At 43.0% G+C, this 12,895-nt stretch overlaps 1 protein-coding gene across 4 annotated transcripts in view; it reads left to right on the top strand.

Annotated features, from left to right (window-relative positions):
• The window catches only part of tbc1d22a (TBC1 domain family, member 22a), a 180,902-nt gene that overhangs the window by 121,595 nt on the left and 46,412 nt on the right, over positions 1 to 12,895 (top strand). For all 4 annotated transcript variants that reach the window (XM_036944449.2, XM_021563375.3, XM_021563377.3 and 1 more), the window contains one exon: positions 7,152 to 7,279. In XM_036944449.2, the coding sequence (XP_036800344.2) occupies positions 7,152 to 7,279 (128 nt within the window). The remainder of the gene's footprint in view (positions 1 to 7,151; positions 7,280 to 12,895) is intronic.

Raw genomic sequence — 12,895 nt, 5'->3', positions numbered from 1 at the left:
GCTGATCTAGCCCCTAAAAAGAGAAGAGAAAAAAACCCCCAGATGTTTCTCTCTCTCTCTCCATAAGGTTTGGAAATGTTTCCTCTGATCTCTCTCTCTCTCTCTCTGTTCTGTGTGAATGCAGAATGCATTCAGGGCTCATCAGCACGGAAGTTGCTGAAGGTGAGTTTATTTATGCAAACGAAGGAGAGAAACCGCACGGTTTCTGCACTCTGAATCATGTACCTGTAAGACTCCCATGGTTCGATTGTTGAGGCAGAAGTATGAATAGAATTATAGAAAAAGAAGTTGACGAGTGTGTCTATGAAGAAAATAATGATCTTTCCTATGTTAGAAGGTATTGTTACTATTATTGTGTGTGTGCGTGTATGACTGCGTACGTGCATGTGATTACATGTCCATTGCTGAGCTTCGTGTTGATCTGACATCAAGTCTCTGCCGTGAGGATTTAACCTGCAGTCACCCCTCTGTTCTCTCTGCCTCTCCTCTGAGCTCCTCTCATCTCCTCCAGACCTCTCAATCCACCGACACACAACCTATTGATTCACACAGGCCCATAGAGCTTGGCTCTCCTCTACAGTCTTAGCAGCACTATGCATATTGCTATATTGTTTACCGTAAAATCATCTCAAATATGCATCCATTCATTGGCATCAACAAATTATATTTGTTTGTTGTGCTTTGAAGAGTTTTGTAAGTGAGAGTATGAAGGAGTTGTTCTTCATAGCTGGATTCTACTTTGATCATGGACACGAGTCGCTGGTCGAGGGTTTAGAATGTAGATCATAGTCCTCAGTGCTGCAGCCCTGTGTGTGATTGAAGTGGCGCAAAGATGGATGCACTGAATGACGTGTTCCTGCTGCTGTGACAAATGCAATCACTAGGAGCACAGAGAGAAGGAACTGATAGCCTAGCATACAGGCAGAGTCACACTCAACTGTCATCCTGGGATATAGAGTACACACACACACACACACACAAGTATATGATGCACAGTTTTCGCTGAAGCTAAGAAGGCTTGTTGTGGTGTGTCTATCAATCTCCTTATGCAATCAACTTTGCCTGACACTGAAACATGATAAGAGCAACGTCGGAGCTCAGTCAGACGCAAAAAGACACGCTGTTGATATGTCATGGGAAATGATTTAGAGGACTCATCTTTCAGGGTGCATGCTGTCAGAGTACTGGAGGTCTGGTCAAGTGGTAGAAAAAGCTCAGCAGAGAACCCATTCAGACAGGCAAGAACCCTGAAAATGGAGCTGAGGGGGAGGAGAAGAGAGGGAGAGGGGTAGAGGTGGATGAAGAAAGAGAGATCTAAGTAAAGAAAGAGAGGGAAAAAGAGGAGAGAGATGAGGGACAAAGAGTGCGCTCGAGAGCGGGAGAGAGATAGAGGGAGAGAGAATGAGGGAAGGGAGAGGGCCACGGCGTAGATGTAATTATGGGATGGAGGAGAGCAGAAGTCAGGGAGAAGTGTGGAGCTCAGCAGAATGCAGCTCAGCAGCATCACTTGTATTTTCCCTGACCCCTGACCTCCAACTGTGCTCCTGCTACCCAAATCTACCTAGCAGGCCGTGCGCTGCCAGTCGGCGTCTGCCGGAGTGCTAACCTCCCTACAAAACTCCACTAAACAAACAGTCCTGCTAACACTTGCGTCTTCTTTAGCATATTATAGTCTGACTTCTCGCAAACAGGATTAATGAGTTACCTTACCACTGAATTTGATTTGGTGCTGGTAGAGTACTTTTTAGGGCAAACACTTTCAACTGCTGACTTGACCTAATTCACCCTCAACCAAGTCACTTTCCTGCTGTTTTAACTGCAGGCCTAATCATGTTAACTGTACTTAGTTGCCCACAACAAGTCTTCTAGATGTGTTCCTAGCTGAAAGCAGGTGATTCCCTCCTCCCTGGGTGTGCAACGAAGTAAAATAATGTTCTATATTGCAGAAAGAGTGGCTCCGTAGTACTGAAACACTAATAATCATTCTCTCCCGCTCTCTGTTTTCTTTCCCTAGCTATAACAGCTGTTCCTCTGTTCTACTGGCTCTAGAACAGATAAAACAATAACGAACTAATTAACTTCCAGGGGACCAGGACTCAGAACTCAGGCTATTCTCTCTCTGTAGAACGGTTCCTCTTCTCTTCTTACTTTAGCCAAGCCAACTCCTCTGATTATGTGTGAGAAGTTTAATTTATTTCCTCCAAAGTGGTTATTCTGAGTGTTGGTTGTCTCTTATTAGGGAAGCTGTTTAGAGGTGATATATGACTGTGATTTATTCACTGTTAATGATGTTAGGCCTCTGTTGTTTATGCGGAGCATAGCTATGCCATAATTAAACTGTGGGGATGAGAGAGCGAGAGGAGTGTTCACTGTTTACCTCACCCTCCCGAGAGTGTCTGTGTGGGTGCGCATGCGAGAACGAACAAATGTGATTTGTTGACGGGTGTGTGTTGACACGTGTATTGGTGAAAAATGGAGTGAATTGTGATGGGTACAGCAGGGGTGATGTGAATGCACACTTTACTCCGGGTAGCTAAAATGCAAGAGGAACTCCAAGCGAAACATTACTGGCTACATTATTCCATGATAAACATGACTACTCGGGTGACCATGCATCGTTTTTCCCCCTGTAAGCTAGTGTACTTATGTGTGGCTGCAGGCTAAATAGTGTCGCACTTCTATTTTCATTTGGTGAAAAGGAAGCTAATTTCTGCCAAATGTGTATCATTAAGTTATTGTGTGTGAAGAGAAACTAGTTGCACTCCCCTGATCGCTCTATTGATGCAAACACTGTTAACTTTAAACATAAAACGCAAGTGAAACGGTTTAAAAGGCAGAAAATGCATATTTCTAAACGGTAACGCGACCTCTGTACAGAGTTGTCCTTTATGTCAGGACCGAACTAAGATGGCTTCATTGTTCAGGGATCTGATCTGGAATCATTGTCCGTGTCACTGGTTAGAGAGGACTGATTGGATGTTTCAGAGCTTATTAATAGTCTTCGATTTATACACACTGGAGGTCATCACAGATCCACCTGTACACGAATACCCAAGACACAATCCAGGACATGAGCGGTTCCCGATCCAGAATTGTAAATAATGTAACGGGTCTGGGTCAGAGCTGAGGTGATTGTCACGGGTCTCGGGTATGTGTCATTTTAACGGTCTAGTCCGGAAGGGCCCTTACAGATCCAAACATAACGGCTGCAGTAGAGACATTTTGTCATGTATGCTGCTGCTCTTGCTTTTCACAAGAGGAGTGTGGTGCATGTAGCTTGTTGTTGGCCAATTATAAGTCATCAAAGTGGCAATAGGCTTCAGTCATAAAGCCTGTGTGTGTGTGTGAAAAAGTTAGGAGACACACTACATGACCAAAATTATGTGAACACCTGCTCGTCAAAAGTCTCATTACAAAATATGGGCATTAATATGGAGTTGGTCCTGTCGTGTAAATTTCCTCTATTTACCAAATCATGAGATCAAACCACACACAAGTCAGAGTTAGTTATCAAAGTCCATCTTTAATTATATGAGCTCTATCACAACCCTGTGACTCTCAGATCAATTCAGTGTCTATCAATGAATTCTCTGAGTCCCTTCCACATTTCAACTGAGGTCCTTTATAGCAAAGACACACACAGGATAAGACAGCATCGGCATAATTCATCGTTCAGCTTTGTCTCCTTTCTCAAACTCAGAACCATAAACCAATCCTCCATATCTACAGGCATATATCAAATCCATCCTATCTTGACAAGATCACAGAGACACACTGACTGGCACACAGACATTGTGGAGCCAAGAGATACACGCTTGACCTCTCCCCTCTCTCCGGCCCAAGCAACTTAGTCTTGACATAGAACAGATACTGCAACCCCGCCACAGTATTATACAAAAATAACATTCTGATGAGAAGTAACTTATAAAACAATATATGAATGAATATAAAACATCTTACCTATGTTACCAACCAATTCTGATTATTCCCCAACATTCCCCTCTCAAGGGACATTGTCCCTCCTAAAGAATCAGAATATTAATGACATACTCAATATAACAATTCAAATCCCCTCAATGTCAAATACCTTAGCTTATATGTAAGCTTCCTCCCTTCTGAAACTAAGTTTACAACCTTTACTCTACAAGACAAACTTGCACATGTTTAATAACACAGAATAATCCATTTGAGGAAAATAAAAACATAACATATAGATAGATGCTCTTTAAGTTACATGAGAACCAGTGTCTAAACACAGGCCTCCTCACAACATATAGGACAGACATCCCTCTAAGTCCTCATGCTCAGAAATATACTTAGGAATAGAGAATAGGTCATTGAAATCATTTATATTCCAAATCATATGTAACAACCCAACTATTTATCCAACCAATATTTAGAATAGCATTCCTCAGTGATTCATATTTGTCTTATCACTCAAAGTAAAAACCTCAATTTAACACACATCAATATTAGCAGATTTACTTACATTCAGTATAATTATCCCATAATTCTACTACTAACTTTTTAAATCATGATTATAATACAGATCAGTATCTCAATGCATTCTTAATCTAAATTACTCCAATTTACATGGTGTAGACCTCTTCAATCAACCTGATACCACAAAAGTATAAACAATTTAATGGCACAGTTGACCAACCCCCCCCCCCCCCCCCCCCCCTCTCAGGCACGGCATCTTCTGGCGTCTCTTTCGTTTTTCTTCAGATAGCTTTACAGTTCAAAGTGGACGGCCCATGATAATGTCCCAATTTCAATGTCTCATCCTTACCACTCATGTCTTGTCCATTCGTCAACCAATATACCAGCATCATAAGAAAATGTTAGAACAGATCTTTCTCCATGATCACTCCAAGTGGACTCATCACAGTATGAGAGAAACATGAAAGCAGTTGATAGCTTAGATCTGAGACTGTACACCAATTTCTGGCTTGGTTCTTTTCTCTCGGTAGAAGTGGTTAGGAAGGCCTTCAACGCCTTTGTCACTCTTCTTCAGCCAGTTAGAGGGGGTTTTGAGGTACACACACCATTCGGTCCAATTATCTCTTCCATGCATTAAGATACCGTCTGATGTCACTTTTCATTATAACCTCGAAAGAACAGATCAGAACAACAGTTTAGCTCAGTTCATTAACTACATGATAAATTATTACTTTTACCAATTATTCTTAATACACATATCTAAACATATTTCACAGAGAATATCAAAACATTCTATTGAAACTATTCTTTCAAATTGGTTTATACTCCCCATCTCACTGTCAACTCCATCGTAGAGCCAAGGATCAAGAAGTTAGACCTATACCCCTCGGGAATAGAACAAAACAAACACAACAATACAATACACTCAACAATACAATACACTCATTCACATATCACTTAAGTTGTATACCCCCTTTGCTGCTGTAACAGCCTCCACTCTTCTGGGAAGGCTTTCCACCAGACGTTGGAACATTGCTGCGGTTATTTGCTTCCGTGGCGTATTAGTGAGGTCGGGCACTACTATTGGCCGATTAGCCCTGGCTCGCAGTTGGCGTTCCAATTCATCCCAAAGGTGTTCGATGGGGTTAAGGTCAGGGCTCTGTGCAAGCCAGTCAAGTTCTTCCACACCGATCTCGACAAACCATTTCAGTATGGACCTCACTTTGTACATGGGGGCATTGTCATGCTGAAACAGGAAGAGTTCTTCCCCAACTTTTGCAACAAAGTTGGAAGCACAGAATCGTGATGTAGCTTTAAGATTTCCCTGCACTGGAACTAAGGGGTGAGCCCGAACCATGAAAAACAGCCCCAGACCTTTATTCCTCCACCAAACCTTGCAGTTGGCACTATGCATTGGGGCAGGTATTGTTCTTCTGGCATCCGCCAAAAGGGTGATTCATCACTCCAGAGAACGCATTTCCACCGCTCCAAAGGCAACGCATGGCATTTTGCATGGTGATGTTAGGCTTGTGTGTGGCTGCTGGGCCATGGAAACCCATTTCATGAAGCTCCTGATGAACAGTTATTGTACTGGCGTTGCTTCCAGAGGCAGTTTGGAACTTGGTAGGGAGTGTTGCAACCGAGGGCAGTCAATTTTTACTCGCTATGTGTCTCAGCACTCGGCGGTCCAGTTCTGTGAGCTTGTGTCCTTCCACTTCGCGGCTGAGCACTTTGCTCCTAGACCTTTCTACTTCACAGCAACAGCACATACAGTTGACCGGGGCAGCTCTAGCAGGGCATACATTTGACCAACTGACTTGTTGGAAAGGTGGCATCCTATGACGGTGCCACGTTGAATGTCACTGAGCTCTTCAGTAAGACCATTCTACAATGTTTGTCTAAAGCGATTGCATGGCTGTGTGCTCGATTGTATACACCTGTCAGCAATGGTTGTGGCTGAAATAGGGGCGTCCACATCATTTTGAATATATAGTACTCACTCGGAAATGACCGGATCTGGATCCGACCAGCTCTATACAGAATGGGTCTAGTTTTCCTCGGGTTCGGGTGGGAAAGGCCCAGGTCCATTTCGTAACGGGTCCACATGCACGCACACGTACACGCAAACAATACACACACACACACTGTTATAATGCTGTCTTTCTCCCGAGTTATACAGTAGCTTTAATGTCCTTTTGAGAGGTCCACTGACAGCTATGTAATTACGGCGGTATTGTCTGACCGCCCAGCCATCATTAGTGGAAAGAAAAAGGTGTGTGTGTGTGTGTGCTGTGGTTATCAAAATGATCAGCGGCTCTCCATGTGAATGGCTCGTTTGTGTGTGTGTTCATCAGTGTCTGACGGTAGTCTGTTTGCATACTGTAAGTGCGTGCGTTGATCATTGTTTGATGGAAATGTGTGTGTTTCAGTTTAACAAGTCTGTGTGTGGGGGGGTGTGTTTCAGTTTAACAAGTCTGTGTGTGTGGGGGGATGTGTTTCAGTTTAACAAGTCTGTGTGTGTGTGGGGGGGGGGGGGGTGTTTCAGGTGTTTCAGTTTAACAAGTCTGTGTGTGTGGGGGAGGGGGGTGTTTCAGTTTAACAAGTCTGTGTGTGTGTGGGGGGGTGTGTTTCAGTTTAACAAGTCTGTGTGTGGGGGGGTGTGTGTTTCAGTTTAACAAGTCTGTGTGTGTGGGGTGGGTGTGTTTCAGAAACGGTGCACATCCACATGCAGCAGTATGAAGTGGAGTATCTCCAGTTTGCCTTCCGTTGGATGAACAACCTGCTGATGAGAGAGCTGCCGTTACGCTGCACGATACGCCTCTGGGACACCTACCAGGTGACACACACACACCACAAGCACACACATGCTGTACAAACGCGCGCGCAGGAACACACACACACAAATCGTCACATTTCACTCACTCACAGCGCGACGTGTGTGTGTGTTTTTGTGTGTTATTCAACCATTGTGTTCCTTCATAAGGCCCTATCCAGCATGAAGTCATCTCTGTCAGTCCTCTCCTCTGTGGCCTGTACCTCTGGCTCTCTATCTCTCTCTCTGTCAGCAGCTCAGAGCAATGAGCCCGTGCCTCAACGCCACTGAACTATTACTAAACAAAAGCCTTGTTAACAAACCATCCTTCATCACTCCTCCCACCCCTCCCCCCAGAGTGTAGGACCTCTGAAAGGCTGCAATGGGACAGTGGTGCAGAGCTCTGGCTTGGCACTGAAGGGCCACAGTGTCTGATTTTCTGTCTTACTATAACCTGGCGGTGGACTTGCAGGTTCGTCAATGACATGAATTGATCGATGACGTATCGGAGGGATCAAAAGAACTGCATTACTGACTGGTTCTGTGTAGGAGGAATGTGTCTTGTATTGTGTTCCTTTGCCTCAGCCGTGCGTCATCTAAGCTAGCCTATTATACATGTATATGTGTATATACAGTTGAAGTGGGAAGTTTACATACACTTAGGTTGGAATCATTAAAACTCGTTTTTCAACCACTGCAGGTCGGTTAGGACATCTACTTTGTTTACAGACAGATTATTTCACTTATAATTCACTGTGTCACAATTCCAGCGGGTCAGAAGTTTACATACACTAAGTTGACTGGGCTTTTAAACAGCTTGGAAAATTCCAGAAAATGATGTCATGGCTTTAGAAGCTTCTGATAGGCTAATTGACATAATTTGAGTCAATTGGAGGTTTATCTGAGGATGTATTTCAAAGCCTACCTACAAACTCAGTGCCTCTTTGCTTGACATCATGGGGAAATCAAAAGAAATCAGCCAAGACCACAGAAAAAAATTGTAGACCTCCACAAGTCTGGTTCATCCTTGGGAGCAATTTTCAAATGCCTGAAGGTGCCACGGTCATCTGTTCAAACAATAGTATGCAAGTATAAAGACCATGGGATCATGCAACCATCATACCGCTCAGGAAGGAGACACGTTCTGCCTCCTAGAGATGAACGTACTTTGGCGCGAAAAGTGCAAATCAATCCCAGAACAACAGCAAAGGACCTTGTGAAGATGCTGGAGGAAACAGGTACAAAAGTATCTATATCCACAGTAAAACAAGTCCTATATCGACATAACCTGATAGGCCGCTCAGCAAGGAAGAAGTCACTGCTCCAAAAACTCCATAAAAAAGCCAGACTATGGTTTGCACCTGCACATGGGGACAAAGATCGTACTTTTTGTAGAAATGACCATTGTTATGTTTGTAGGAAAAGGGAGGAGGCTTGCAAGCCGATGAACACCATCCCAACCGTGAAGCACTGCAGTGTCAGCATCATGTTGTGGGGGTGCTTTGCTGCAGGAGGGACTGGTGCACTTCACAAAATAGATGGCAACGTGAGGAAATTATGTGGATATATTGAAGCAACATCTCAAGACATCAGTCAGGAAGTTAAAGCTTGGTCGCGCAAATGTGTCTTCCAAATGGACAATGACCCCAAGCATACATCCAAAGTTGTGGCAAAATGGCTTAATGACAACAAAGTCAAGGTATTGGAGTGGCCATCACAAAGCCCTGACCTCAATCCTATAGAAAATGTGTGGGCAGAACTGAAAAAGCAGGTGCGAGCAAGGAGGCCAACAAACCTGACTCAGTTACACCAGCTCTGTCAGGGGGAATGGGCCAAAATTCACCCAACTTATTGTGGGAAGCTTGTGGAAGGCTACGTTTGACCCAAGTTAAACAATTTGAATTGCAATGCTACTTGAGTGTATGTACATTTCTCACCCACTGGGAATGTGATGAAAGAAATAAAAGCTGAAATAAATAATTCTCTACTGTTATTCAGTATATGCACACACATTTCACATTCTTAAAATAAAGTGGTGGTCCTAACTGAGCAAAGCAGGGAATTTTTACTAGGATTTAATGTCAGGAATTGTGAAAAACTGAGTTTAAATGTATTTGGCTAAGGTGTATGTAAACTTTCGACTTCACCTGTATATCTAAAAGATTGATGGGGTTGGGTTGACTCTTGACTTTCCTTCCTTGACTTTCCCTTATTTTCTTTTAAAATGCTAATCTCAGTCTCTCGTTGTCTCTCATTCACTTTGTCTCTGTCGTTCGCTCTCACTCTCACACACACATACATACAATACAGTAGCTCTTGGGTGACACTGGCTTTTCACTTGATTCTACTAATCAGCTACTTCCTTTAGTTCATATGAGGACTTTAGAATTTAGCTGTTGGTCAAAACTCTCCAGCCCTATCGACGAGCCACACATCGGCTTCCATACTATTTTTTAAATGTAATTTATTTCACCTTTATCTAACCAGGTAGGCTCGTTGAGAACAAGTGCTCATTTACCACTGCGACCTGGCCAAGATAAAGCAAAGCAGTGCGACACAAACAAAACAGAGTTACACATGGAATCAACAAACATACAGTCAATAGCACAATAGTACACAGGGATGCCAGAGAGCAGATAGCCATCTCAAGCCCTGTGACTTCCAACAGCCGTGTGTGTGTGTGGCCTGACAGTCGCAGTGGGTTTTCTTTTGTTTACCTCAAAGTGTTATGGAGGGCTTCCTCTGTACCTCTGTCTCCGCCACTATCAGACCCTGCCATTGATTTTGACGCTTGTTGACGTGTACTTTGTGGTGTGGGCTCAACAGACACGGTCTCTTGTTAGGATAACACCAGGAGTCAATAATAGCAGGATATTACTTAATGCGCGTCTATTGATTCTTCGTTGTGTTGGAGTATAAAATGTGTGTGTTTGTGTGTGTACCTTATGGGATGTGGAGGAAGTTGACCCTCTCCTGATGACTCACTTTAATTACCGTGGCAACAGCGTTTTTGGTCGGGGCGCTTGGAGGGTAGCGGGGTGTAATTGTGTACCTATTCCCTTGTTCTCCTTCAATTACCGCTTTACCCTCTGTATTGACTGGGAGAGTGAAGGTTGTCGATTCAGTCGGAGCATCAGGAAACGTAATAAGAAGGCAGAAGCCCCTTAGTGACATGAGAAAGTCACTGACCGTTCGGTACGGGGTTAGTCTATAAACTCTCACGACACTGTTAGGAAGTCTGTAACACTCTCAAGGTCACTGCTCTGACTGCGTATGAACTCACGCAGGTAAGTTCCCACGTTGTAATCCCAGAGAGCAGCAGTCAGGAAGGCCTCAAAAGTTCAGCTTTTATGAACTCGACACTGAGACGCTGCCTACCAAAAGTGAACTGCGGATAAAACTCAATTGATTTCCAGCAGTGAATTATTGGTAGTAAATCACATAGTCAGAGCCTAGCCTACTTTCTCCAAAAACACTTCTGGGCCCTGCCTCTGCAAGCCATGGCATATATGAAGTATGTACTGCCTGTACTACAGAACCACAGACGATGTGTTGTGATAAGGAATAACTGTCTAGACGTCATACTTAATGATATTAGTTTTTGGAGGTTTGAGTGGTGACTGAGTGGAGTTTTTCTAATCAACAAGTCAGGCCTGCGGGGAGCGACTGCGACAGGAATTAAACCCTGAGTGGTTGACCTTTTGGGCTAACAACCTCAGTTATGACCGTAAGATCACTGCCAACAACCTGTCTACAGGGACCTCTCAATCCTCCATCTGGCTCCTCATCTCCACCCCCCCCCCCTCCCCCCAACACACACACACAGTATATGCACACTCATACGGCACACACTCAAGTCTCACACACACTCATACGTAGCTAAGGGGTAAAAAGCTGTGTGTGATACTCCATCAGTTAAAGACAACCTCTACATGCCGTACTCTCAGATATGTGGTTCTGCCATAGTGGGGGTTTACATCCAAGCTGGGTCTACAGTGTAGAATTGACCGCTTCCCCAATAATTTTGAGTAGGAGGAAAATGACTCATAAACGGGGGCATTTTATGTCTGTGCACAAAGGTAATGTACAGTGCCTTCAGAAAGTATTCACGATTTTGTGTCACTGGCCAACACCCAGTACCCCGTAATGTCAAAGTGGAATTATGTTTTTAGATATTTTTTACAAATGAATACAAAATGTACAGTTGAAATGTCAAGTATTCAACCACTTTGTTATGGCAAGCCTAAATCATTTCTAGAGTAAATATTGGCTTAATAAGTTGCTTGTACTCTCTGTGTGCAGTATTTTTTTTCCACATTTTTTTTGTCTACCTCATCTCCTTACCCCATGCACGGAATTAGTCTAGCAGTTCATTTCAAACACAGGTTAAACCACCAAGACCAGGGAGGTTTTCCAGTGGTTTGCAAAGAAGGGCACATATTGGTAAATAAATTAAAACTCAGAATATCCCTTTGAGCATTGTGAAGTTATTAATTACGCTTTGGATGGTCTTATCTATACACTGTCTAGACATCAAAGATACAGGCGTCCTTCCTAACTTAGTTGCCGGATAGGAAGGAAACCACTCAGGGATTTTACCATGAGCCAATGGTGACTTTAAAACAGTTACAGAGCTTAATGGCTGTGATAGGAGAGAACTGAGGATGGATCAACAACATTGTAGTTACTCCACAACACTAACCTAATTGACAGAGTGAAAAGAAGAGAGCCTGTACAGAATAAAACATATTCCAAAAACATGCATCCTGTTTGCAATAAGGCTCTAAAGTAATACTTCAAAAACGTGACCAAGAAATTCACTTTGTGTCCTGAATACGAAGCGTAATGTTTGGGGTAAATCCAGCACATCACTAAGTACCACTCTTCATATTTTCAAGCATGGTGGTGGCTGCATCATGTTATGGATATGCTTGTTGTCTGCAAGGACAAGGGAGTTTTTTAGGATACAAATAAAAGGACTAGAGCTAACATTCCTAGACTTTCCTGCAGTCAGGATGCCAATTGCACGCTCCCTCATAACCTGAGACATCTGTGGCATTGTGTTGTGTGATAAAACTGCACATTTTAGTAGCCTTTTATTGTCCCCACACAATGTGCACCTGTGTAAAGATCTTGCTGTTTAATCAGCTTCTTTATACGGCACACCTGTCAGGTGGATGGATTATCTTGGCAAAGGAGAAATGCTCACCAACAGGAATGTATGGAGCATTTCAGGGATCTTTTATTTCAGCTCATGAAACATGTGACCAACACTTTACATGTTGCATTTATATTTTTGTCAATTATTAAATGAATGGGAAGACTTGAAAATGGCTGTCTAGCAATGATCATCAACCAACTTGACAGAGCTTGAAGACTTTTGCAAATAATAATTTGCAAATATTGTACAATCCAGGTGTAAAAAGCTCTTAAAGATTCACCCAGAAAGACTCTGTAACCACTGCCAAAGGTTCTTCTACAAAGTATTGTCTCAGGGGTTTGAATACTCATGTAAATGAGATATTTCTGTATTTCATTTTCAAAAAATGTGCTAAATGTGCTAATTTGACTTTGAGTATTTTGTGTAGATGGGTGAGAAAGTATATGAAATCCTATTTGAAGTAAGGCTGTAACACAACA

Source organism: Oncorhynchus mykiss, chromosome 15, assembly GCF_057628025.1.
Source record: "Oncorhynchus mykiss isolate SJ-2025 chromosome 15, ASM5762802v1, whole genome shotgun sequence".
Classification (NCBI taxonomy): domain Eukaryota; kingdom Metazoa; phylum Chordata; class Actinopteri; order Salmoniformes; family Salmonidae; genus Oncorhynchus; species Oncorhynchus mykiss.
Note: the sequence above shows the minus strand (reverse complement) of the source record. Positions and strands in the feature narration are given on the sequence as shown.